This window comes from Cetorhinus maximus, chromosome 9 (genome assembly GCF_964194155.1).
Source record: "Cetorhinus maximus chromosome 9, sCetMax3.hap1.1, whole genome shotgun sequence".
Lineage (NCBI taxonomy): Eukaryota > Metazoa > Chordata > Chondrichthyes > Lamniformes > Cetorhinidae > Cetorhinus > Cetorhinus maximus.
In genome coordinates this window covers 62,537,591-62,565,404 of record NC_135887.1, presented here as the reverse complement: position 1 = coordinate 62,565,404, position 27,814 = coordinate 62,537,591, and the positions used below count along the sequence as shown (strand labels likewise).

Below are 27,814 nucleotides of genomic sequence, written 5' to 3'. Positions count from 1 at the left end.
ACGTCGGTAGTGGGGAAAATTCTAGAGTCCATTATAAAAGATTTAATAGCTGAGCACTTGGAAAACAGTGGCAGAATTGGACAGTTAGCATGGATTTACAAAAGGGAAATCATGCTGGGTAAATCTACTGGAATTTTTCGAGGATGTAACTAGTAGAGTTGATGAGGGGGAGCCAGTGGATGTGGTTTATTTGGGCTTTCAGAAGGCTTTCGACAAAGTCCCACATAAGAGATTACCGTGTAAATTTAGAGCGCATGGGATTGGGTGTAGTGTATTGAGATGGATAGAAAACTGGTTGCCAGACAGGAGACAAAGAGTAGGAATAAATGGGTCTTTTTCCGAATGGCAGGCGGTGACTAGTGGGGTACTGCAGGGATCAGTGCTGGGACCCCAGCTATTCACAATATATATTAATGATTTAGATGAGGGAACTAAATGTAATATCTCCAAATTTGCAGATGATACAAAGCTGGGTGAGCTGTGAGGAGGATGCAGAAATGCTTCAGTGTGATTTGGACAAGCTGAGTGAGTGGGCAGATGCAGTATAATGTGGATAAATGTGAGGTTATCCACTTTGGCAGGAAAAACAGGAAGGCAGATTATTATCTGAATGGCTATAAATTGAGAGAGGGAAACGTGCAACGAGACCAGGGTGTCCTTGTACACCAGTCGCTGAAGGTAAGCATGCAGGTGCAGCAGGCGGTAAAGAAGGCAAATGGTATGTTGGCCTTCATAGCCAGAGGATTCAAGTACAGAAGCAGGGATGTCTTGCTGAAATTGTACAGGGCCTTGGTGAGACCACACCTGGAATATTGTGTGCAGTTTTGGTCTCCTTATCTGAGGAAGGATGTACTTGCTATAGAGGGAGTGCAGCGAAGGTTTACCAGACTGATTCCTGGGATGGCGGGACGGACATATGAGGAGAGATTGAGTCGGTTAGGATTATATTCACTGGAGTTCAGAAGAATGAGGGGGGATCTCATAGAAACCTATAAAATTCTAACAGGGTAGATGCAGGAAGGATGCTCCTGATGGTGGGGGAGTCCAGAACCATGGGTCACAGTCTGAGGATACGGGGTAGACCGTTTAGGACTGAGATGAGGAGAAACATCTTCACACAGAGAGCGGTGAGCCTGTGGAATTCGCTACCACAGAAAGTAGTTGAGGCCAAAACAATGTATGTTTTCAAGGAATTAAATATAGCTCCTGGGGTGAAAGGGATCAAAGGATATGGGGAGAAAGCGGGAGCAGGCTATTGAGTTGGATGATCAGCCATGATCATAGTGAATGGCGGAACAGGCTCAAAGGGCCGAATGGCCTATGCCTACTCCTATTTTCTTTGTATGTTTCTATGTATGAGTACCAGATTCCCATCTACCCCTGATAACTTTTGATTCCCTTGCCTAACGAGAATGCATCTACATCTGCCTTAAAAATCAGTGGCTCTGTCTCAGAAGGCGGTGGATGTGGGGAGTTCCAAATTTGCACAACCCTCAAAATTTTTTTCCCCTCATCTCTGTCCTATAAGGGTGACACCTAATTTTAAAACGGTGTCCACAAAGTGCCCACAAACAATGCCGACAAAGACAGAACAGGAGTAAATGTTCTAAATTGTGGGAAGACAAATTTTACAAAGCTGAGAGGTGAGCTGGCGAGAGTGGATTGGATACAGCTACTGGAAGGGAAAATTGTGTCAACTCAGTGGTAGCCATTCAAAAGCGAGATTCTACGGGCACAATGTAGACACATACCCAGAAAGAAAAAGGGTGGTACTGCCAAATCTAGAGCCGCGAGTTAACCAGTAGCATACAGGGTAAGATAAAACAAAAAAAAGTTTATGACAGCAACAAAAAGCTTAATGCTGCAGAAAGCCTAGAGGAATATAGAAAGTACAACGATGAAGTTAAAAAAAAGGAAATTAGGAAAGCAAAGAGAGGATATGAAAAAATATTGGTAGTAAAATCAAAGAAAACCCAAAGATGTTTTACCAGTACATTAAGAGCAAGAGAATAACTAAGGAAAAGCTAGGACCTATCAGAGATGTACATGGTAACTTGTGTGTCAATGCTGAAGATGTGGGCAGGGGTCTTAATGAGTACTTTGTCTTCATCTTCACTAAGGAGAGAGATGATGCAGACATTCTAGTTAAAGAGGAGGAGTGTGAAATATTAATACAATATGTAGAGTGAGAGAGCAAGTACTGGAGGGGCTGACATCCTTGAAATTGGATAAATCACCAGGGTCAGATGGATTGTATCCCAGGCTGTTAAAGGAAGCCAGGGAGGAATTAGCAGATGCTCTGAGCGTCATTTTCCAATCCTCACCAGATACAGGCGAGGTCCCAGAGGATTGGAGGTCTGCAAACATTGTACCTTTATTTAAAAAGGGATAGGGATAGGCCAGAAAATTATAGGCCAGACAGCCTGACTTCAGTGATGGGCAAATTATTGGAATCAGTTCTGAGAGGCAGGATAAACTGTCACTTAGAAAGGTACAGATTGATCAGGGATAGTCAGCATGGTTTTTTTAAAAAGGGGGTGGTCGTGTCTTACTAACTTAATTCAATTTTTTGAGGAAGCAACAAGGAGGATTGATGAGGGTAGTGCAGTGTCTACATTAATTTTCCTAAGGCATTTGACAAGGTCCCACATGGCAGGCTGGTCAAAAAAGTGAGATCCCATGGAATACAGGGGAAGGTGGTGAGTTGGATCCAAAATTAGCAGGAAACAAAGGTTGACAGATGTTTTAGCGAATAGAAAATGGTTTCCAGCGGCATTCCACAGGGCTCAGTGTTGGGGTCCTTGATGTTCGTTGTATATATTAATGATTTGGACTTAAATGTGGGAAGTGTCAGTGGGAAGTGTGCAGACGACACAAAAATTGGCCGTTAGTGAATAGTGAAGAGGACAGCTGTCGACTCCAGTATGATATCAATGGTTTGGTTGAGTGGACAGAAAAGTGGCAAATGGAATTCAATCTGGAGAAGTGCAAGGTAATACATTTGGGGAGGGCAAACAAAGCAAGGGGATACTCAATAAACGGTCAGATATTGAGAAGGGTTGAGGAAGCAGGAGGCCTTGGTGTGCATGTCGACCTGTCTCTGAAGGTGGCAGGGCAGGTGGATAAGGTGGTGAAGATGGAATGCTTTCCTTTATTGTATGAGGTATTGAATACAAAAGCAGGGATGTAATGCTGTACTGTATAAAGCTGGTTAGGCCACAGCTGGAATTTTGTGTATGAATCTGGTCACACTACAGCAAGGACATAATTGCTCTGGAGAGAGTGCAGAGCAGATTTACAAGAATGTTACCAGGGCTTGAAAACTGCAGCTATAAGGAGAGATTTGATAGGCTAGGGTTGGCTTCCTTAGAACAGAGAAGGCTGAAGGGTGACCTAATTGAGATGTACAAAATTATGAGGGGCCTAGATAGATTAGACAGGAAAGACCTGTTTCCCCTAGCTAAGGGGCCAATTATCAGCAGGCATAGATTTAAGGTGATTGGTAGAACGATTAGAGGGGACAAGAAGAAAAACTTATTGAAACATACAAGATCTTGAGAGGCCTTGACAGGCTGGATACGTTTCCCCTTGTGGGTGAGACCAGGACGAGGGCGCACAATTTTAAAAATAAGGGGGGGGGGGTCTCATTTAAGACTGGGATAAGGGTGTTTTTCTGAGGATCATTAGACTGTGGAATTCTCTTCCCCAGAAAGAGGGTGGTGGGTGTCTAGAATTCACTGCCTAAGCTGAATTGCTCAACTTATTTAAAAAGATATCTGGATCTGCGCTGGAAGTGCTGTAACCCGCAAGGCTATGGATCAGGTGCTGGAAAGTGGGATTAAAAACGAGCGGTTACTTTCTTTATTTTCAGTCAGCACAGACACAATGGGCTGAATTGTCTCTTTCTGCACCGTAATGTTTCTATGGTTTTATAGGGTTTAAGAGGAGTAGGCCATTTGGCCCTTCAAACCTGCTCCGCCATTTGATAAGATCATGACTGATCTGATAGTGGTCTCAACTCCACTTTCCTGCCTGCCCCCCATAACTCTCGACTCACTTGTCAATTAAAGATCTGTCTAACTCAGCCTTGAATAAGTTCAACAACCCAGCCTCCACTGCTTTCTGGGGAAGAGAATTCCACAGTCTAATGATCCTCAGAGAAAAACATCCTCACCTCAGTCTTAAATGAGATCCCCCTTAATTTTTAAAACTGTGCGCCCTCGTTCTGATCTCACCCACAAGGGGAAACGTATCCAGCCTGTCAAGATCTCTCAAGATCTTGGATGTTTCAATAAGATCACCTCTCATCCTTGTAAACTCCAATGGGTATATGATAAGCCCTTCATCCCAAGAATGAGTCAAGTGAACCTTCTCTAAACTGCTTCTCATGCAATTCTTTCAAATAAGGGAGGCCAAAACTGCATGCAGCAATCCAGATGTAGTCTCACCAAGGCCTTGTACAGCTGCAGTAAAACCTCCCTACTTTTATACTCCATTCCTCTGGGAAAAAAAAACACCAAAATTCCAGTTGCCTTCCTAATCACTTGCTGTACCTGCATGCTAACTTTTTGTGATTCATGTACCAAGACACCCAGATCCCTCTGTACCAGAGTTCTGCATTTAAATAGTATTCTGTTTTTCTATTCTTCCTACCAAAGTAGGCAAGTTCACATTTTCCCACATTATATTCCATTTGCTAAACTTTGCCCACTTAACCTCTCTCTCGTTGTAGACACTCTGCCTCTCCATCAAAATTTACTTTCCCCACCTATCTTGGTGTCATTGGCAAATTTAGCTACAATATTTGGTCCCTTCATCCAAGTTGTTGATATAGATTGTAAATAGTAGAGAGCCCAGCAATGATCCCTTTGACACTAGGTACAGCTTGGCAACCTGAAAAAGACCCATTTATTCCTTTTTAAAAATTTGTTCATGGGATGTGGTTGTCGTTGGCTAGGCCAGCATTTATTGCCCTTTTTCAGGGGGCATTTAAAAGGCAACGACATTGCTGTGGGTCTGGAGTCACATGTAGGCCAGACCAGGTAAGGATGGCAGATTTCCTTCCCTAAAGGACGTTAGTGAACCAGATGGGTTTTTATGACAATTGGCAATGGTTTCACAGTCATCATCAAACTTTTAATTCCAGATTTTCTGCTATTCTCTGCTTCCTGTTAGTAAACCAATCCTTTATCCATGCTATTATGTTATCCCGACAGTATGCGTATACACCTTTGATGTAGCACCTTATCAACTACCCTTTGGAAATCCAAGTACATTACATCTATAGGTTCCCCATAAAGAGGAGAGATAGGGCATCCAAAGCTAAAAAGGTCCTTGACAAAGTCAGATACAGAACACATTTGAAAACCAGGCAGAATGAGAGAGAGTGAAGTGGAAACTTGAAAAAAAATCAAGGCACAATATGAGAAATCAAATAGTATGTTAGATAAAAGGGAAAATCTTTTATAAAAAGATATAAAAAATAAAAACATAGTTAAAGGAAATGTGGGGAGATAAGGGACAAAAAAAGGAAATCTTGTGGAGGCAAAGGGCATTATTGAGGTACTAAATGAGTACTTTGCATGTCTCACAGGAGGAGGAGGATCAAATTAATGTCACAGTAGTAAAAAGGGTGTGGGGGCTGTAAAGGTAGTGGATAAGAAACCCTTGTTCAAAAAACAGAAAGATGCATAATGTCCTGTAGTTACCAGGTTCAAGTCCAACGATACAGAGACCATCATCAAGAGTAAAATATATTCTCATTTGGAAAAGCATGAGGGACAGCCAGCATGGATTTGTTAAAAGCATATGGTGTCAGACCAACCTTCATAAGCTAGCAGTGTTGATGAAGGTATGAAGTGATACATGTTGTATAAACAGACCTTCAAAAGGCATTTGAGAAAGTACCACATAACAGATTTATTTGGAAAATTAGAAGCGCATTGGATTGAAGGAATGGTGGTAACTTGGGTGTGTAATTGGCTGAGGGATAGGAGTCAGAGCATCGTGGTGAAAGGACATTTGACTGGGGAGGAGTATTCAGTGGGGTTCCCTCAGAGGTAAGTAAATGACAAGGAAAGACAGTTGAAGTCACAATCAGATCACAATTTGGGTAAAGGGAGCACAATTATGAAGTTTACAAATGATATAAAACTATACAGCGTAAGTAAACTGTGAAATAGAAAGAGACGTTAGAAGGGCAGACTGGTGGTGAAATGGGCAGATTCGAGGCAAATTAAATTTAATGTTGGCAAGTGTGAAGCGATGGATGAGGGTGTTACATCATGGCAAGGTAATGTAATCCAAAGTGCTTCTCGGCCTTTTGGCTAAGATCAAGTGTAGTCGTGAAGCGATGGCTATAACCAGTCGAGCCCCAAACCATGGGGTACGTAATACCATTAGGGTGGCAGTGAAGGACAGCGAAGGACGAGCACCCATGGATCATCAAGCGGATCCTGTTGGAGTTGTGTGGATTTGAAGCTGCGGAGAACCACTGCCTGCAAGACTTCCCCAGTGCTGAATATTTCGACGTGACCTTCAGGAGTGTGGCTGCTTGCGTCAAGTTCCTGAAGGTGTTCGAGGAGAAGAGAGACCAGCCGCAGATGAAGGTCCTGACGGTGGAGTCGCTCTTTGCTCTGCCGTTGCAACGGGACCGTGGGGTGTCTGTGTACCTCTACAACCCCCACGTCCCTGTCGCCGATGTGCTCACCTTCCTCGCCAGGTACGTCGACATGGCTGGGAGCTGCACCAAGGTTAAAGACGCCTTCGAGATTTGGACAAGCAAACGCCATGTCAAGGTCATGCTCAAGGCCAATGGTAAGGGATCCATCCTCCACCCTCCTTCCAGCTTCGCAATTGGGGGAAGCCGTGGCTACTTTATCTACGCTGGGCAGCCCAAACTTTGTCACTCATGCGGCAAGTTTGATCATGTGGCGGCCAACTGCAGCGCCGTCCTCTGCAAGAACTGCAAGCAGGAAGGGCACCAGACAAAGGACTGCAAACAGACTAAGTCCTCAACCTGTGTGGCGAGGCAGGCCACCTCTACAAGACCTGCCCCAAATGCTACCTCACTTATGCACAGGCAGCCAAAGCCAACGAGGGGGAAGCAGATGAAATACTTCACGTCGCTACTACCAAGGACACTTGCAACACTCCAACCACCAAGGCCCCCAATGAGAACAATGAGACAAAGGAAGACATGGAGAGAGACAAGGTGGAGGAAAAGATTGAGGCAGCAGACAGCTAATCAACTGCACTGCCCCCTGAACCTCCCACTCCTCAGGAGAGCGAATCAATGGAGGTGGAAGCAGCAGAAAATCAGCAGGGGAAGTAACAGCTGGTTAAGAAAGTCAAAAAGAATAACGGATTAAGAAGGGACCAAGCCACTTCCCAGACAAATGGCACGGATGACAAGGGCAGCTGCTCTTCGGACTAAGAGGGCAAGGGCAGCACCTACAGAAGAAGCGGCAAAGCTCCAGGTAGTTGGAGGACGAGACACCCGAGCTCCAGAACATTGGAGACATTGAGGAGACCAGCGCACCCCAACTTTGCCCACAACTCGAAGAGGCCAGCGCACCCCAGCCTCAGGAATCTGGGAGCAGTGAAGCACTCAGCGCACCCCAGCTCCGGGAAGCCGGGAGCAGCAACGCCCCAGAGGGGGAGAGGATCGGAGAGACTTCTCCAGAAAACATTTCAAAGCTCGTTCCTTGCGCGAATCCCCAGATACCACCTGAGTGGAACATCACCAATGGAGTGGTTCAAGGTAGTTTCCTCAGCCCATCCAAAGTGAGACAATTTGTGAACACTATGGGTATGCAGGAGCAGACCAAAGGGCTGGAACTCTCAAAGACAACAGGTTTGATAAGCGACAAAATGCTTTAAAATGGGTGTAAAGATTGTATCATAGCATTAAATCTACTACGCGATGTGTTGCGACCTTGGACTACCTTGCCAAGGTCAAAGCTGAACTTGTTCTCTCACTGAACAATTTCTTAAACTCGTCTCACTTTCTCCAAATAAAAGGTGTGGCTATGGGTACCTGCATGGGCCCCAGTTATGCCTCTTTATGGGGTATGTGGAACATTCCTTGTTCCAGTCCTACTCAGGGCCCCTCCCACAACTCTTTCTCCTGTACATCGATGACTGCTTCGGTGCCGCCTCATGCTCTTGTCTGGATCTGGAAAAATTAATTTTACTTCCAATTTCTACCCCTCCATCATTTTCACGTAGTCCGTCACTGACACTTCCCTTCCCTTCCTTGACCTCTCAGTCTCAATTTCTGGTGATAGACTGTCCACCAATATTCATTACAAGCCGACCGACTCCTACAGCTACCTCGACTACAGCTCCTCACACCCGCTTCCTGTAAGGACTCCATCCCATTCTCTCAGTTCCTTCGCCTCCGTCGCATCTGTTCTGATGATGCCACTTTCCAAAATAGTTCCTCTGACATGTCTTCCTTCTTCCCTAACCAAGGTTTTCCACCCACGGTAGTTGACAGGGCCCTCAACCGTGTCCGGCCCATCTCCAGCGCATCCGCCCTCACACCTTCCTCTCCCTCCCAGAAACATGATAGGGTCCCCCTTGTCTTCACTTATCACCCCACCAGCCTCTGCGTTCAAAGGATCATTCTCCGCCAATTCCACCAACTCCAGCATGATGCCACCACCAAACACATCTTCCCTTCACCCCCCCCGGCGGCTTTCCACAGGGATTGTTCCCTCCGGGACACCGTGGTCCACTCCTCCATCACCCCCTACACCTCAACCCCCTCCCACGGCACCTTCCCATGCAACTGCAGAAGGTGCAACACCTGCCCCTTTACTACCCCCCTCCTCACCGACCAAGGGCTCAAACACTCCTTTCAAGTGAAGCCTTGCACTTCCCTCAACTTAGTCTACTGCATTCGTTGCTCCCAAACGCAGACTGGGACACCTTCGGTCTGTCCGCAAGCATGATCCAGACCTCCCTGTCGCTTGCCATTTCAACACACCACCCTGCTCTCATGCCCACATGTCCGTCCTTGGCCTGCTGCAATGTTCCATTGAAGTTCAACGCAAACTGGAAGAACAACACCTCATCTTCCAACTAGTCACTTTACAGTCTTCCGAACTGAATATTGAGTTCAACAATTTTAGATCATGAACTCTCTCCCCCATCCTCATTCCCTTTCCGATCCCACTTTTCCCCATAATTTATAATTTTTTAACAAATATATTTTTCTTTTCCCACCTATTTTTAAATTTATTTCGATCTATTGTTTCATCTCCACCTTTTAGCCCATTTCGATCCCTTCACTGGCCCCCTATCGAGCTCTCCTGTCCCACCCACTTCTACCAGCTTATATTTCATCTCATTTCTACATTTCTTAGTTCTGATGAAGGGTCATACGGACTCAAACGTTAACTGTATCCCTCTCCGCAGATGCTGTCAGACCTGCTGAGTTTTTCCAGGTATTTTTGTTTTTATTCTAGATTTCCAGCATCCACAGTATTTTGCTTTTATCAAAGCTGACCTGCTGTTTCTGCAGGAGTGTGCGATACCGCACCTCAGCTCCTACAGGCAATGGTCACGATAGTGGTCTCATGGGCCATTGATCTGGTCGGGAGGAAAGGACTCACGTTCCTCCAGCCTGGGTATTCTGCTGCGGGGAGGCAACTTCACCGTCTCTGAGGTTAAGGAGGTGGTGGGCGGGCGTCTCCTCGTAGCAGATGTAATGCTCCACTCCGGTTAATTAACGTGTACACCCCAGCACAAAAGAGCGAGTGGCTGGCAGTTTTTCAGCATCTCCCACTGCTGCTGGCGACCTCCAGGCCGGTCATTCTGGGCGGTGACTTCAACCGCATCATCGATGCAGCTGGACGATCCGGTAGGGCCAACAGCAGATTGGACGCTATGTCCAGATCCCTGATGGAAACAGTAAAGGATGCCAAGCTGCATGATGTCTTCAGAAACCCTGCGGCCAGACAGGTCCAGCCCTTCCAGGATAGACTTCCTGTTTGCATCCCGTGCGTTCGCGGTCAGATCCATTGACGTCAAGCCGGTGTTCTTCTCTGACCACTGCCTGCTTCTGGCTGACTGTCACTTAGAGAAAGACCAGAGGGTTGGCAGGGGGGCATGGAAGCTGAACGTGCAACTGCTGACCCCAGAGAACATTGAGGAGCTCAAGAGGGATTACAAAGTGTGGAGAACCGTGAAACCCCTCTGAGTCTCTGACACACTGGTGGGGAGCGATCAAGTAAAACATCAAGAGGTTTTTCATCCTCAGAGGCATCCAGAAAGCTAGAAAGGAACAGAGGGAAATGTCCTGACTCCAGCAAAATGTGCAGAACCTGCTCCGGCTGCAGTTGATGGAGTTCCTCCTTGACATCAACCCCCAAGAGGTGAAGAGCCAGCAAGCCTCGCTCCTTGCCTCGGAGGCCTCCAGGATCATCTTCTGTTCCAGAGACCACTCCGTGGAGCAGGATGAGATGTGCTCACGTTTCTTCTTTCAAAAGGTACACAGAGAGAGCTCTGTGATCAGCAGCCTGAAGGAAGAAAACGGCTCAGTAAAGTCATCGCAGTCTGACATTTTGAGGATCAGCAAATCCTTTTATGCCAGATTGTATGACATGAAGCCCACAGACAGCACGGCCTCCCAGTCCTTCCTGTTCTCTATCACGGAGGTCTTAGATGATAGTACACGGGAGAGCCTGGGCAAACCGCTAACTCCTGACAAACTGACTAAGGTCCTTGAGTCTTTTGAGAAGAGTAAAACTCCCGGAAGCGACGGCTTGCCAGCCGATTTGTATTTGGCTCTGTGGGACTGGATCGGCTCAGACCTGATGGAAGTGTATGAGAGTATGCCCCTGGCCGCAGCATGTCAGAATCCATGAGAAAAGGCACCATCACCCTCATCTACAAGCACAAGGGGGAAAGGGAGGAAATTAGAAATAGGCGACCCATTTCACTGTTGAATGTGGACTATAAGATTCTGTCCAAGGTCATTGCCAATCGGGTCAAGTCCACCCTGACCAGACCTGCGCTGTGCCCGGGAGGAAGATCTCTGACAGCCTTACGCTACTCAGGGATACGATTGCCTATGTGCAGGACAGGGGTGTGGACACCTGCCTCATCAGTCTGGGTCAGGAGAAGGCCTTTGACAGAATATCGTACACCTACATGGTGGATGTGCTCTCCAAAATGGGGTTTGGGGAAGGAATTCACAAGTGGATCCAGCTGCTCTACACTAACATCAGTAGCGCAATCTCAATCAATGGGTGGGAATCAGATAGCTTTCCTATTAAATCCGGAGTCAGGCAGGGCTGCCCTCTCTCCCCTGTCCTGTTTGTGTGTTGCATAGAACCCTTTGCTGAGTCCATCAGGAAGGATCCGGGCATAAGAGGAGTGACGATCCCAGGCAGCGGAGGCACTCAGGTCAAAGCCTCCCTGTACATGGAGGATGTCGCTGTCTTCTGCTCGGATCATCTGTCGGTGCGCAGACTGATCCACATCTGCGACCAGTTTGAACTGGCCTCGGGAGCCAAGGTAAATCATGGGAAGAGTGAGGCCATGTTCTTTGGGAACTGGGCTGACCGATCCTTTGTCCCCTTCACCATCAGGGTGATGGCCTGAAGGTGCTGGGGATATGGTTCGGAGGGACCGGGGCATGCATTAGAAACTGGAAGGAGTGAGTGTCTATGGTGCAAAGAAAACTGGTCATGTGGGAGTGCCGCTCCCTCTCCATTGCAGGTAATAACCTGGTCATCAAGTGTGAGGCATTCTCGCTGTTGCTGTAGATGGCGCAGGTCTGGCCCGTTCCAGACTCCTGCGCGATGGCGATCACCCGAGCCATCTTTCGCTTTATCTGGAGGTCAAAAATGGATTGTGTCCGCAGGGAAGCGATGTACAAGCCTCAAGATAAAGGGGGAAAAAACGTGCCCAACATCGCCCTAGTACTGATGGCCACCTGTGTGCGTGGCTGCATCAAGCTGTGCGTAGATCCTCGGTACGCAAACACCAAGTGTCACTACGTGCTGAGGTTCTACCTGTTCCCGGTGTTGCGAAGGATGGGTTTGGCCACGCTGCTGCGGAACACGCCAAGTAGTTGGACCGTGCCGTACCACCTGTCCCTCATGGAAAAATTTATGCAGAGAAACACCTTTGACCACAAGTCCATCAGGCAGTGGTTGGCACGTAACGTCTTAGAGGCCCTGTGGGAAAAGGAGAGGGTGGATCCTGTGGGATGGTTCCCTGAGCAGACTGTCAAAGTCATTTGGCAGAATGCCTCATCACCAGAACTTTCCAACAAACACCAAGATGTAGCTTGGCTGGTGGTGAGAAAGGTCCTCCCCGTCAGATCCTTCCAACATGCCAGGAGTCTCACTCCCTCTGCACTTTGCCCTCGAGGTGGCTGTGGTGGGGACGAGACCGTTGTTCACCTCTTTGTGGATTGTGCCTTTGCAAAGAACGTCTGGCAAGAGATGCAGTGGTTTCTGTCGAGGTTCATCCCGAGCAGTTCTGTGACACAGGACCCTGTGCTCTATGGGCTGTTCCCAGGGACACACACCGAGACAAACATCAACTGTAGCTGGAGGATCATCAACTCGGTGAAAGACGCTCTTTGGTCTGCCGTAACTTGTTGGTCTTCCAGCGCAATGAGTTGTCCCTGACCGAGTGTTACAGACTTGCATATTCCAAGGTCCAGGACTACGTGCTGAGGGACGCACTAAAGATTGGGGCAGCCGACGCAAAGGCGCAATGGGGAAAAGTCGCCATCTAAGACCTTTCTGCCATAGTGCATCAAGAAGCTGGGAATTGTTTAGAGCCCCTCGGGCTGTACAGCTCACAATGAATGTATGCATTGAATACCAATTGTATTATATTTGTATTGAAGCACCTCAGAGTGCAACATGATGTATGTTGATAACTCCAATACCATTGTCTGATTGTCTGTAATGACCATATTGAAATGATTGTAATACTCATTGATTGTATTGAAGCACCTCGTGATCCATGTGTAAAAGTTGAATCTGATTGCACTTTTTGTGATGGTGATTTAGAAATGTTTTGTAATGTTCTTCCAGACATTTTATGAATAAAGTATATTTTTAAAAAAAATATATAATCCAAAGTTAAAAGCAAAATACTGAGGATGCTGGAAATCCCAAATAAAAACAGAAAACGACAGCATCTGTGGAGAGAGAAACAGAGTTAATGTTTCAAGTCCGTACGACTGTTCTTCAGAGCCAAAAGAACTAGAAAGTTGATAGGTCAGCTCTGAAGAGTCAGATGGACTCGAAACATTAACTCTGTTTCTCTCACAGATGCTGCCAGACTTACTGAGCCTTACCAGCATTTTCTGTTTTTATTTCAATATAATCCAAATACTATTTTGAAGGGAGAAAATTTATAAATCCTTGAAAGTGACAGGGCAAGTTGATAAACTGTTAAAATGTACAGGGATACCCAAGGTATTGAATACAAAAACAAAGCAATCGGATTAAACCTTCGCAAATTACTGGTTACACCTTATTATGGACTTCAATTAAGTGTAGAGATTGATAAAGCTGGATTGTTCTCCTTAAGAGTAGAGAAGGTTAAGAGGAGACCTAACAGGTATTCAAAAGGAAAGGGTTTTGATGGAGGAGGTATGGAAAAACTGCATCCCTTTTGAAAGTGTGGCACCAAGCAGTGGTCATAGATTGAAAATAATTGGCAAAAGAACGAGAGGTGAAACAAAGAGAATTCTCCCGCTCACAGATTTTCAGGTCATAACGCGTTGCCTAAAATAATAGTGGAATCAGATTCCATAGGAACTTTCAAATGCTAACTGTACATGTACTTAAACAGGACTAATTGTAGGTTTATGTGGAAACGCTGGGATGTGGGATAACATTGGAAAGTATTTTCAAAGAGACAGAGGCACAACAATCCGATTGGGCCTCTTTCTCTGTTGCAAACAGAGATGTTGAACAGTTACAGCCAATGAGCACTGCATATACAGTATTAATCTATCACGCCTCCAATGAGCACTGTATATACAGTATTAATCCAACATGTGTTAATACTGTACTAATCTAACACCTCCAATGAGCACTGTATATTCAGTATTAATCTAACATACCGGTGTAAATACTGTATTAATCTAGCATACCCCCAATGAGCACTGTATATACAGTATTTAACACATACCTCCTATGAGCACTGTTAATACTGTAGTAATCTAACACCTCCAATGAGCACTAGGTTCATAACATACCTCCAATGAGCACTGTACATACAGTATTAATCTAATACATACCTGTGTTAATATTGTATTAACCTAATACAAACCTCCAATGAACACTGTATATACAGTATTATGAGCACTGTATATACAGTGTTAATCTAACATACCTTCAATGAGCAATGTATATATAGTATTAAGCTAACAAATATCTGCAATGAACATTGTATATACATTAATCTAACACTGCCAACGGGCACTGTAAGTACAGTATTAATCTAACACCTCCAATGGGCACTGTATATACAGTATTAATCTAACACCTCCAATGGGCACTATATATATATATATATATATATATATATATATATACAGTATTAACCTAACAAATACCTGCAATGAACACTGTATATACGTTAATCTAATATATCTCCAATGAACACTGTACATGTACCAGTTACCTACCTCCAGAGAGTGAGTACTGTGTATCGTAGTGCCAATCAGTTGCCACATTACTGCCTTCCACAGTGGCATTCGCCTCATTGCCGTTGTGGTTGTTTGCTGGTTTCTGACCATTCGGTTCAGTTTTGGGTTCTGGTCGCGGTGGTGTGGGTGCTGACACGGGTGACTCAGTGGGACTTGACTCAGAAACAGGTAAGGGTGCTGTAATTGCATCAATCTCCTGAGGTTATAGAAACACAGACATGACACTTGGACTGAGCATTGGCGGAGCCCATTACATAACCCAATACTGCCTTTAGGACTTCATCTCACAAATAGTTCAATGAAAGTATAAGAAATAGAAGGAGGTGGTCATTCGGCTGATCTGATTGCGACCTGCCTGCCCTCTATAACCCTCGAATCCCTTGTAGATCAAAAATCAAACTCAGTCTTGAATACATTCAATGACTCAGCCTCCACTGCTCTAGAATTCCAAAGACTAAAGACCATCAGAGAAGAAATTCCTCCTCAGCTCAGTCTTAAATGGGAGACACTTTATTTTAAAGCTGTGCCCCCTAATTCTACATAACCTCCACAGAAGGAAACAACCTCTCAGTATCTGCCCAGACAAGCTTCCTCAAAAATGTACATGCTTTTTACCTGCACCCAACAAGCAGGCGACACAAATCCATAGGAAGAATCGTCGTGCCCTGATCCTGGGTCTGCAGTAGAACCAGGAGTAAGCATACACATTGAGAGGATTGGTTTCTGCATGGGAAACATAGCTGAGCTTAGTCAGCCACACATGCAGTCCTGGGCTTGAAGACAGAATTTGAGTTGTTTCTCAAATGCCGAGAGCGCTGCACTATTCAAAGGGCAGGTTGGCCAACAATTAACCCATACATTAGCCCCAACATTATATGCAGAGAAAGGGATGAAGTTGTGAAGCTGAGTTCAGGGTGTTAGGAAAGAGATTTGCAAGCAGGACCTCAAAGATAGTAATCTCCAGATTACTCCCAAGACCACGTGCTAGTGAATGTGGAAATAGGAGAATCCGCCATGTGCATGCATAGTGGCTGGAGAGATGGTGCAGGAGGGAGGGATTCAGATTTCTGGGGCATTAGGACCAGTCTGGGGAAAGTGGGATCTTTACAAGCTGGGTGATCTACACCTGAACAGGACCTGGAAAAATGTCCTTGCAGGGAGATTTGCTAGTGTTGTTGGCGAGGGTTTAAACTAGATTAGCAGAGGGATGGGAACCTGAGGGCAGATTCAGATAGGAAAAATTCAGAGTAGGGAACGGGAGGCAGAAAATTAGTGAGTGACTCTGAAAGACTGTAGAAGCAAAGGTTAAAAATTGCACAGCACAGGAATTTGGCAGTGTTATAAGACATATATTTAAATGCAAGGAGTATAGCAAACAAAGCTGATGAGCTGAGGGCACAGATAGACACAGGCCAGCATGATATCATTGCTATTAGGGAAATTTGGCTCAAGAAGAAGCAAAAATGGCAGCTCAACATCCCTGGATATAGAGTTTTCAGGCAGGGTAGAGAGGGGGCAAAAAAAGGTGGGGTTGTAGCATTACTGGCTAAAGAATTAATTACAGCTGTGAGGAGGGATGATATACTAAATGAAGTATCAAATGAGGCCATATGGGTTGAACTCAGAAATAAAAAAAGGGCAACCACACTGCTAAGGGTATATTATAGATCCCCAAATAGTGGAAGGGAGTTAGAAGAGCAAATATGTATACAGATTTCTCAGTGCAAAAACAATAGGACAAGCGAAAGTGGACTGGTTACAGCTACTTGAAGGGAAATCAGTGACAGACCATGAGAGGCATTCATAGTGACAGGATTCAAGTACAGGAGCAAGGATATCTTGCTGCAATTATACAGGGCCTTGGTGAGACCACACCTGGAATAGTGTGTACAGTTTTGGTCTCCTTATCTGAGGAAGGATGCTCTTGCTACAGAGGGAGTGCAGCGAAGGTTTACCAGACTGATTCCTGGGATGGCGGGACTGACATATGAGGAGAGATTGAGTCAGTTGGGATCATATTCGCTGGAGTTCAGAAGAACGAGGGGGGGGATCTTGTAGAAACCTATAAAATTCTAACAGGACTAGACAGGGTAGATGCAGGAAGGATGTTCCCAATTGTCGGGGGAGTCCAGGACTAGGGGTCACAGTCTGAGGATACCGGGTAGATCATTTAGGGCTGAGAGGAGGAGAAATTTCTTCACCCGGAGAGTGGTGAGCCTGTGAAATTTGCTACCACAGAAAGTAGTTGAGGCCAAAGCATTGTATGTTTTCAAGAAGGAGTAGATATAGCTCTTGGGACAAAAGGGATCAAAGGATATGGGGAGATGATCAGCCATGATCATAATGAATGGCGGTACAGGCTCGAAGGGCCGAATGGCCTACTCCTGCTTCTATTTTCTATGTTTCTATAATCGTTGGGGTCTTCAACTACCTTAATAGCAATTGGGATACATATGTACAGTGTGAAGGGCACAAAATTCTTGAACTGCATTCAGGAAAACTTCTTTAGCCAGCACATAGCAAGCACAATGAGAGGGGGCACAATTCTAGATTTAGTCTTAGGAAATGAAGCTGGGCAAGTGGATGAAGTAGCAGCGGGTGACCATTTTGGAGATAGTGACCAAATACAGTTAGATTTAGCATAATTATGGAACAGGATAAAGATAGAACAAGAGTAAGAGTTCGAAATTGGGGGATGGCAAATTTTACAAAGATGAGAGCTGATCTGGCAAAAGTGGATGGTTACAGCTACTTGAAGGGGAATCAGTGACAGACCACGGGAGGCATTCAAAAGCGAGATTCAACGGGCACAGTATAGACATGCCCCCACAAAGAAAAAAGGTGGTACTGCCTAATCTAGAACCACTACTTATCCGGAGGCATTCAGGGTAAGGTAGAACAGGAAAAGAAAGTGTATGACAGTCACAAAAAAAAAATAAATACATTAGAAAGTCTAGAGGAGTATAGAAACTACAGGGGTGAAGTTAAAAAGGAAAGCAAAGAGAGGATACAAAAAAAATTACAGGTAAAATCAAAGAAAATCCAAAGCTGTTTTATCAGCACATTAAAGGAAGAGAATAACTAAGGAAAGGGTAGGGCCTATCAGAGGTGTTCATGGTAACTTGTGGGTTGATGCTGAAGATGTGGGCAGGGTTCTTAATGAGTACTTTGTCTCTGTCTTCACTAAGGAGAGGAGAGGGATGATGCAGACATTCTAGTTAAAGAGGAATGTGAAATATTAGATACAATAAATATAATGAGAGAGGAAGTATTGGAGGGACTGGCATGCTCGAAGGTGGATAAATCACCAGGGTCAGATGGATTGTATCGCAGGCAGTTGAAGGAAGCCAGGGAGGAAATAGCAGGTGCTCTGAGGATCATTTTCCAATCCTCACTAAATAGAGGTGAGGTACCAGAGGATTGGAGGCCTGCAAACATTGTACCTTTATTTAAAATGGGTGTGAGGGATAGGCCAGAAAATTATAGGCCAGTCAGTCTGACTTTGGTAGTGGGCAAATTATTGGAATCAATCCTGAGAGGCAGGATAAACTGTCACTTAGAAAGGCACGGATTGATCAGGGATAGACAGCATGGTTTTGTTAAGGGAAAGTTGTGTCTTACTAACTTAATAGAATTTTTAGAGGAAGTAACAAGGAGGATTGATGACTGGATGTGGTCTACATGGAATTTACAAGGCATTTGACAAGATCCCGCATAGAAGGCTGATCAGAAAAATAAAAGCCCATGGGATACAGGGGAATGTGGTGAGTTGGATCCAAAACTGACTCAGCGACAGGAAACAAAGCGTAACGGTTGATGGATGCTTTTGTGAATGGAAAACAGTTTCCAGTGGTGTTCCACAGGGCTCAGTGTTGGGGCACTTGTTGATTGTCGTTTATTTATTAATAATTCAGACTTAAATGCGGGAGGCATGAGTGGGAAATTTGTACATGATAGCAAAAATCAGTGAAGAGGATAGCTGAAGACTCAATGACATCAATAATTTGGTGGAGTGGGCGGAAAAGTAGCAAATGGAATTCAATCAGGAGAAGTGTGAGGTAATGCATTTTGGGAGGACAAACAAAGGGAATACATGATAAACAGGAGGATATTAAGAAGGGTAGAGGAAGTGAGAGACCTTGGAGTACATGTCCACAGGTCCCTGAAGGTGGCAGGACAAGTAGATAAGGTGGTAATGAAAGCACATGGAATGCTTTCCTTTATTGTACGAGGTATAGAATACAAATGCAGGGATGCAATGCTGGAACTGTATAAAACGCTGATTAGGCCACAGCTGGAATTTTTTGGTCACTGCATTTCAGGAAGGACATAATTGCTCGTGATAGAGTACAGAGGAGATTTATGAAAATTGCAGCTATGAGGAGAGATTGGATAGGCTGGGGTTGTTTTCCTTAGAACAGAGGAGGCTGAAGGGTGACCTGATTGAGGTGTACAAAATTATGAGGGGCCTAGATAGAGTAGACAGAGAAGACTTCTTTCCCCTAGCAGAGAGGTCAATTACCAGCGGGCATAGATTTAAGGTGATTGGTAGGAGGGTTAGAGTGGATATTAGGAAAAACCTTTTCATCCAGAGGGTGGTAAGTGTCTGGAATTCACTGTCCGCATTGCTGGTTGAGGCAAAACCCCCCAGCTCATGGATCTGCACCTGAGGTTTTGTAAGCTGTAAGGCTATGGGCTGGGTGCTAGAAGGTGGGATTAGAATGGGTGGCTAGTTTTTTTGAGCCAGTGCAGACATGGGCTGAATGGCGTCTTTCTGTGCTGTCACTTTTCTAAGGTTCTATAGTTCCAAGTCAGGATGGTGAGTGACTTGGAGGGGAACTTGCAGGTAATGATTTTCCCATGTGTCTGCTGCCCTGGTCTTTCTAGGTGGTAGAGGTCGCACGTTTGGAACTTGCTGTCAAAGGAGCCTTGGGTGAATTCCTGCAGTGCATCTTGTAGACGGTACACATTGCTGCTACTGTGCGTCGGTGCTGGAGGGAGTGAATGTGGATGTGGTGCCAATCAAGCGGGCTTTGTCCTGGATGGTGTCCAGCTTCTTGAGTGTTGTGGGAGCCGCGCTCATCCAGGCAAGTGGGGAGTATTCCACCACACTCCTGACTTGTGCCTTGTAGATGGTGGACAGGCTTTGGGGAGGCAGGAGGTGAGTTACCCACCACAGAATACCTGCTACTTCAAATAAACCTAAAGGCCACACATCAATACACAGACTAGGCTCAATGTGCAGATTTAGGGAAACTGCTCTGGTGAATGCATCCATCACCTGGTTGTACCAGAGAACCAGAAAATACAGCTTTCCAGTTCAAAAGAGAGATGGTGAATGCTGAGAATGAAGTGACAGGAAACGCTGAGATAGTGAGTGACCATGAGATTCCAACTTGGTGCAGGGAGGAATGGGTGACTGATTGAGGATTCCAGGTAAAGGTAAATCATTGGCTCTACTTGCTCACAGCAGTAATCCTTACTTTAGGGCACACAAAATTTCAGAAAAACTACCATCAGCACTTGTTCACATCCAGCTACAAGCCACTGGCACAAATGTAAACCAGCCAGGGGTTTAGCACAGATTAACAGTTAGCCCTTGAATAAAATCACAAGGCAAAATGACAAGATTCTGGACGGTTTGAGTACAAATGTAACTGAAGAATCACAGACTGTGGAATATAATGAGCAATCTAATGAATTGGTGTGCGTACAGACAAGGTAAAGGAGTTACAACAGTGACTCATTAACCATAAAGCATTACAGCATTCAAAACTCTAGCAGTTAAAACCAGGATATAAAATGTACCTGGAATAGTCGGTCTCCATGCTGTGGGAGAAGGTAGCAATGGACAACATAGGCTGCAGGGCGGGGGCGTGCAGGTAGTGGGTAACGGAGAAGGGCAGCTGTGAGTTGAGTGGAAGGGGAGACTCCGACAGTGCACAGGAAGGACTGCCATGGGTAGCGTTTGGTGTAGGGGCGAATGGAGAGGGAAATAGGTGACAATACCTTGCATTTATAAAGCGTCTTTAAAGTAAGAAGTAGGTTTTAAGGAGTACCTTAAAGGATGAAAATGAAGGAAAGGTAGAGAGGTTTAGGGAGGAAATTTCAGAGCTTAAGGCACCAACCACCAAAGATGGAGCAAATAAACTTGGGGTGCGCAGGAGGCCAGAATTGGATGAGTGTAGATATTTCAGAGGGTTGTGGAGTTGGAAGAAGCTACAGAGATAGGGAGGGGCGAGGCTGTGGAGGGATTTGAAAAAAAGGCTGTGAATTTTAAGGCATTGCATAATCATGGATTAATGCAGGTCAGCGAGCACAAGAGTGATGCATGAATGGAAGTTGACATGAGTTAAGACACCGCCAGACCTCAAGTTTACGGAGGATACAATGTGGGAGACCAGCCAGTTGGAATAGTGAAACCTAGAGGCAACGAAGGCTTGAATGAGGGTTTCAGCAACAGATTAACTAATGTGGGTTGGAGTTAGGTAATGTTGGAGTAGAAAGAAATGGGCTTAGTGATGATGCGGATGTGTGATTGGAAGATCATCTCAAGATCAAATATGACACCAAGATTGCGGATAAGTGGTCTGACAACTTAGCAACTGTGGAGCTGTTGAGCGAGGCAGTGGTGAGGTAGAGCTGGGTGTTGTCAGTGTACACGAGGAAACTAATGTGCTTTTGAATGATGTCGCCAAGGGAGCAACATGTAGGAAAGGACCAAGGATTGATCTTTGGGGGACAACTGAGGTAATGGTACAGTGCAGAAAGTGAAGCCACTGCAGACGATTCTCTGGTTACAATTAGCTAGACAAGAACGGAACCAGACAAAAGTGTAGCCCCAATCATGAAACATAGGGGAGAGGCATTGGCAGGGTTGGTGGGGGATGATGGTGAGGTCAACCGCGTCAAAGGCTTGCAGTCAGGGCAAGGAGGCAGAGGAAGTGATTTGCGACTTTGACGAAAGCTGTTTTGGTACTGTGGCAGGTAGGGAAATCTGATTGGAGGAATTCAAATACAGTTCCAGGAAAGATGTCACACATTTGGGAGGCAACATGTTTAAGGACTGAAGAGGAGGGAGAGGTTGGAGCTGGGGTGATAGTTTGCATGGAAGGGTCACGAGTTAATTTTTGAGGGTAGGGTTGATGTTGACTGATCTGAAGGACAGGGGATAGTACCTGAGGATAGAGAACTCTTGCTATTAGCTAACATGGGAGCCAGGAAAGGAAGCTGGGTGAAATGCAGGTTGTTCTTGGGGTGCTGGGGAAGGGGAAGGGGAAGATGCAGGCTGTGCTTGGGGGAGGCAAGGTCAACCTAATCCTTACCGCCATGAAGTTTGCCAACGTGCTGTCGATGTCTGCAGACTTGGTGGGCCGTGGCTCTGCCTCTTGTGGCTCGGTGTCAGCACCATCATCGTCCTCGCTGTCTGTGTAAGCTCCGAGTAAGCCCAGCCCACCTGCAAGTCAGGATAATACATTAAAACAGCTATCATCCTGCTCCTCCTCCTTATACCTGCCATAGCAGTGATATCGCCATCACTTCACTCAGCAACAATCCCCTGTCAACAGCTCACATCAAGCAGCTCACCTCAGTTGGGAGGAATGAGATGGGAGTAGAAAGTTGCAAATGGACTGTAATAGTAAGTGAGTGGTCAAACTGCAGAAATGGAGTTCAATATGGGCAAGACTGGTCATTCACTTTGGACCCAAGATACAGAGCATTTTCTAAATGGTGAGTGCCTAAAATGATTTATAGGCTAGAGACAGGGAAACAGTTTCAGCTGGAGGAATCCAGAACAAGAGGGTACAATCTTATTCTAGTTACACTGTTCAGGGGTGTAATGAGGAAACAGTTACCTGTAGTCCGGACTGCAGATTCCTTTGTTGTCCCGTTGTTTGTATTGTTTGAACTTGAATTAACAAATAATTGATCGGATGCATCTTCTTGTTCATCTGCAGAGAAGGATGGATGTTACAATCTGAACAAGGTGGCAGTCTGTATAATAAACTGCTACAGGGGAGTCATGGTATTATCATTGACAAACAGAATATCACTCGAGGAATCATTCTCCCTGCTATCGCTCCCAGCTGTCATGATGCTGAAATCTCCCCATGGGGCTCCCCCAGGGGAGAATCAAACAATCATAGTGCAAGGTCACAATCAGAAGGACACAGGCTGGAGATTCAGCAACTTCTCACAAACCCCTCAAGGCAGAAATAGATGGCCCACCATGGGCACAGGGGCTGAGAGAATTAGCTGGATGATGGGGAGACAGGCAAGATCTGTGGCAAACCAAAAGCTGCAACCCAGGAGCTGCACTACTTCCCCTGAAACTTGGGACTATTTGCTCCAGGTGCAGACAGAACAATGTCTGTTTATTTGAATCATATCAGTGAAACTATTTCAGACTTACTGACAATTAGAGGTCAGCGAAAATACTGAGCATTATCAAAAATGGTGCAGGCAGCAACTGAATATAAAGAAGTGACTGGGAGCGATGCGATTGTAATGACGAGTCCCATCAGGGTTCAATCTCAGCTGAAATAAAAACAGCTGGAAAACTCAGCAGGTCTGTCAGCATCTGTGGAGAGAGAACTAGTTAACGTTTCAAGTCCGTATGACTCTTTTTCAGAGCTAAAGAGAAGTATAAATGTGATGGATTTTATACTGTTGAAGAGGGGGAGGAGCAGGTGAAGCAAAATAGGTCAGGGATAGGTGGGAGCTCAGGAGAGATGGACAAAGATGTAATGGACACAAGACAAAGGGAGTGTTAAAGACTAAAGAAGGTGCTGATAGTAGCATAAAGCTAAGGAAGCAATGTACTAATAGCAGAACAAGGGTCAGCGCTCTGTAAGAGCACAGCATAGAAACAAGTGAGATGGCCTATGGCCCTGTTGTGGGGGGGGCATTGGAGAAAAAAGATTAAAAATATAAACCAAAATGAATAAATTCCAGCATCTGCAGTATTTTGCCTTCATTCCAGTCTGAGCTGAGTTCTCAAGAGATGGCAAACTGAGACAGGTGTGGGGAGGTCATGCAACTCGGGAATCAAAGAAGAAGATAAATCCACAATGCTCTCCTGAATACAGGTTGGAGTTTCTCAGCTGGCAGCAGTCCAGATTCCTGCTTCAGTGAATGGTTAAGAATCTATCAATCACAAAGCACTGCAAGAACAACCCCCCCTGCACCATCAGTACAGAAAGCTGCAATCAGTCACTTCTACAGATCATCTGGGAGCAAATATCAGCTCTTACAAACACATAATTAAGATTACTTTTAGTTTGGAAATTGTAATTTTTAAAATGTAGGATTATTAAAAAGAATGCCTGGTACAAAAGACTTATCAGATGTGCCTACAATTGCAGATCAAAGGGGAAGCCCTACTGTGTGGCTGGGATGCTGATGTGAGGTATTCACACCTGGGGTTATGGTGGCCTCTCTGAATATCTTGAGGATAGTCTGTTTTAGGCACCTCAGGAAGAGGTTTAAATGAAAGGTACTGTACAGACTGTGGCGGTTTAAATTCTTCATCAAATTTCCCCAGATCAGAGAAAGGTTTGAAGGCACCTGGTGAACAAATGAAGGTTTGAAAGTATCCATATATTTTGCAGACCAAAGAACAGGTTTAAAGTTAAAGATAATTAATTTGCATTTCTATCTGAGAACAGGCTATGGGTGTCATGGAGATATGTTGAGGTAGGAAGGTTAGATTGTTTTAATATATATTGATTGTTTTCACAGCCTCGCAGGCTGAATGTATGTCGCTTCCAGCAAGCATAAATGAGCCATGTTGCAAGATCGATGGATTATTTTATATTCATACACAGGGGCCCGTTCACTGCAAACAAAAGGAATATGTTCAAGCCTTGCGCCTTTCTTTGAATTACCAGGGAGCTTGGAGAACTGTTTTCTCCTTGGCAACGTCTTGGCCAATCAGAGTCAACTTGCCAACCAATCAGTGTCCTTTTTTCCTGTTGTATTAATTATTATAATAGTTTGAAATCTGGCATTCTTGCATTTGTTCTGATGAGTGGGACAAAAAGCTTCAACAACGTGTCTCTCTTTTCAGCAATATACAATGACTTTAGTCTTCCCAATCTCAAACTGGAGGGAATGTGACAAATCAGACAATGAAGAGACTGTGAGAGATGGTGCTGAGGTAGAGCTGGAATGTATGTGTGGAACCTGAGGTGTTTCTCAGCGATATTGCTGAAGGGCAGCAGATATATGGAAAATAGAAGGACAGACCCTTGGGGAAACCAGCAATAATGCTGCAGGAGCAGAAAAGAAGCCATTGTGAGCGATTCCCTGACTACAAATGGATAGATGAGAACAAAACCAGGCAAGTCCAGTCCCACTCAGCTGGATGATGGAGGAACTGGGCGGAGTGCTGTGGCCAACTTTATCAAAGGGGGCAGACAAATCAAGAACGAGGGGAATCATTCAGCAGCAGTCACATAGGATATTGTATGACTTTGATAAGGTTTATTTCAGTTTTGCTACTGCATCTAACCCGTGCAGACAAACATATGTATATACAAACATAGGATTTAGGAGCAAGAGTCGGCCTTTCGGCCCCTCGAGCCCGTCCCACAATTCAATAACATCACAGCTGATCTGATTGTGGCCTTAACTGCACATTCTTGCCTACCCCCAATAACATTCGACTCCCTCGTTAATAAAGAATCTATCTACCTCTGCCTTAAAAATATTCAATAGAGATCCTGCCTCTACCACATTCCGGGGAGGAGTCACAGATTCACAAACCTCAGAAAAATTCTTCTAGTGTCTGTCTTACGTGGGAGACCCCTTAATTTAAAACTTCGTCCCCTAGTTCTAGTCTTTCCCACAAGGGAAACGTCCTTTCAGCATCCACCCTGTCAAGTCCTCTCAGGATCTTATATGTTTCAATAAGATCACCACTCATTCTTCTAAACTCCAATGGATACAGGCCCAGCCTGCTCAATCTTTCATCATAAGATATCCCCTCATCCCAGGAATCAGTCAAGTGAAACTTCAGTGAATAGCTTCATTCATATCGGTTTTCAAATAAGGAAACCAAAACTGAACACAGCACTCCAGAAGGGGGTCTCATCAAGGCCCTGAACAACTGGGAAAAAAAATCCTGGTTTTTATATTCCATTTTCCTTGCAATAAACCCCAACATTCCATTTCATATGACTTCTTCAAAGCTCTGAAAAAGAGTAATATGGACTCGAAACATTAACTGTTTTTCTTTCCACAGATGCTGTTAGACGTGCTGAGTTTTTCCAAATTTCCAGCAGCCGCGGTATTTTGCTTTCACCAACATTCCATTTGCTTGGCTAATCACTTGCTGTATAACAGCATACGAACTTTCTGTGATACATGCGCCAGGACACCCAGATTGCTCTGTACCACAGAATTCTACAATCTCTCCATTTAGATATGTTGTGGTACCCGCCCAGGGAGTGTTCGATAGGACAGTGTGGAGGGACCTTTAATCTGTACCTAACCCCGTGCTGTACCTGCCCTGGAAGTGTTTGATGGGGACAGTGTGGAGGGAGCTTTACTCTGTATCTAACCCCATGCTGTACCTGTCCTGGGTGTGTTTGATGGGGACAGTGTAGAGGGAGCTTTACTTTGTATCTAACCCCGTGCTGTACCTGTCCTGTGTGTGTTTGATGGGACAATGTAGGGGGAGCTTTACTCTGCATCTAACACCGTGCTGTACCTGTCTTGGGGGTGTTTGATGGGGACAGTGGAGTGGGAGCTTTACTCTGCATCTAACACCGTGCTGTACCTGTCTTGGGAGTGTTTGATGGGGACAGTGGAGTGGGAGCTTTACTCTGCATCTAACACCGTGCTGTACCTGTCTTGGGAGTGTTTGATGGGGACAGTGGAGTGGGAGCTTTACTCTGTATCTAACCCCGTGCTGTACCTGTCCGGGGAGTGTTTGATGGGACAGTGTAGAGGGAGCTTTACTTTGCATCTAACCCCGTGCTGTACCTGTCCGGGGAGTGTTTGATGGGACAGTGTAGAGGGAGATTTACTCTGTATCTAACCCCGTGCTGTACCTGTCCGGGGAGTGTTTGATGGGGACAGTGGAGTGGGAGCTTTACTCTGCATCTAACACCGTGCTGTACCTGTCCGGGGAGTGTTTGATGGGGACAGTGGAGTGGGAGCTTTACTCTGCATCTAACACCGTGCTGTACCTGTCCGGGGAGTGTTTGATGGGGACAGTGTAGAGGGAGCTTTACTCTGTATCTAAGTAAGGTTGACACTGAACATTGTGGAAAGTTTCCTGGGTGAAGACAATTGGGAATTTTCTAGATTGAGATGATTAGTGTTTTTGTTATTCTTGCCTATGGTGGGATCTGGAGTTCAGGCTGGGCCGAGGTGTACTTTAGCAATGTTCTATATGAATGGACAGGCTGAACAGGCAAACCCAGTACCAATGGCTACAAGGGGCCCGCTCCTGGGAATAGGGCTGTGCCCATGGCCGCTTCCACCCCCCTCTCCGCGGGCCGGGAGCAGAGTCCCAGGGCAGCCCGCGGCCTCCGGCCAGGCCTGACCAGGCCTCTCCAACTCACCCTCTGAGCCCGAGCCCGAGCCGCGCTCCTCCTTCTTATGGCCGGGCTCCAGCTGCAGGATGGGCCGCCGCCGGCTCTGCTGCAGGTTGATCCGTGTCTTCTTCCCCATCAAAACCGGCTTCCAGGCCGCAGCTCGGCCTCTTCAACTCAGACTCGGAGCAGGCCGCGTCTCGCTCTCTGGCTCGGTCTGGGCCCGCCCTCTCCGAGCTGGGCCCCTCTCTCTCCCTCTCCGAGCTGGGCTGGGCCCCTCCCTCTCCCTCTCCCTGTCGCTCTCCGAGCTGGGGCCTCTCTCTCCGAGCTGGGCCCGTGCTGTGTGCGCGCCTCTTTCCTCCACTCTGGGTTCAACAGGAGCTGACTGCGTCGTGGCGTCATCACGTCAATAATTTTAAATAGGCTCGACGTCATGGCGTCAGTGCGTCACTGGGTTAGGCCCTTGCGGAGCAATTTTGGAAACCCCATCCTCCCCAGCTGGGAACCATTTCCCTCCAAAGCCTGTCACGCAGGAAAGAGAGGCAAGGAGTAGCAGGAAAATAGTAAGAGAATACCGAAA

The 27,814-nt window shown here is 45.7% G+C and overlaps 1 protein-coding gene across 4 annotated transcripts in view; it reads right to left on the bottom strand.

Moving 5' to 3' along the window:
- Positions 1-27,601, bottom strand: part of fnbp4 (formin binding protein 4) — a 59,648-nt gene extending 32,047 nt beyond the window's left edge. For 3 of the 4 annotated variants that reach the window (XM_078548811.1, XM_078548812.1, XM_078548813.1), the window contains exons 1-4: positions 27,265-27,601; positions 22,549-22,644; positions 22,018-22,148; positions 14,672-14,888 (exon numbers count right to left, since the gene is read on the bottom strand). In XM_078548811.1, the coding sequence (XP_078404937.1) occupies positions 14,672-14,888; positions 22,018-22,148; positions 22,549-22,644; positions 27,265-27,373 (553 nt within the window). In that variant the 5' untranslated portion in view covers positions 27,374-27,601. Of the gene's footprint in view, positions 1-14,671; positions 14,889-22,017; positions 22,149-22,548; positions 22,645-27,264 lie in introns of those variants that run through there. The other variant, XM_078548814.1, reaches the window with a different exon arrangement.
- Positions 27,602-27,814: the final 213 nt, after the last annotated feature.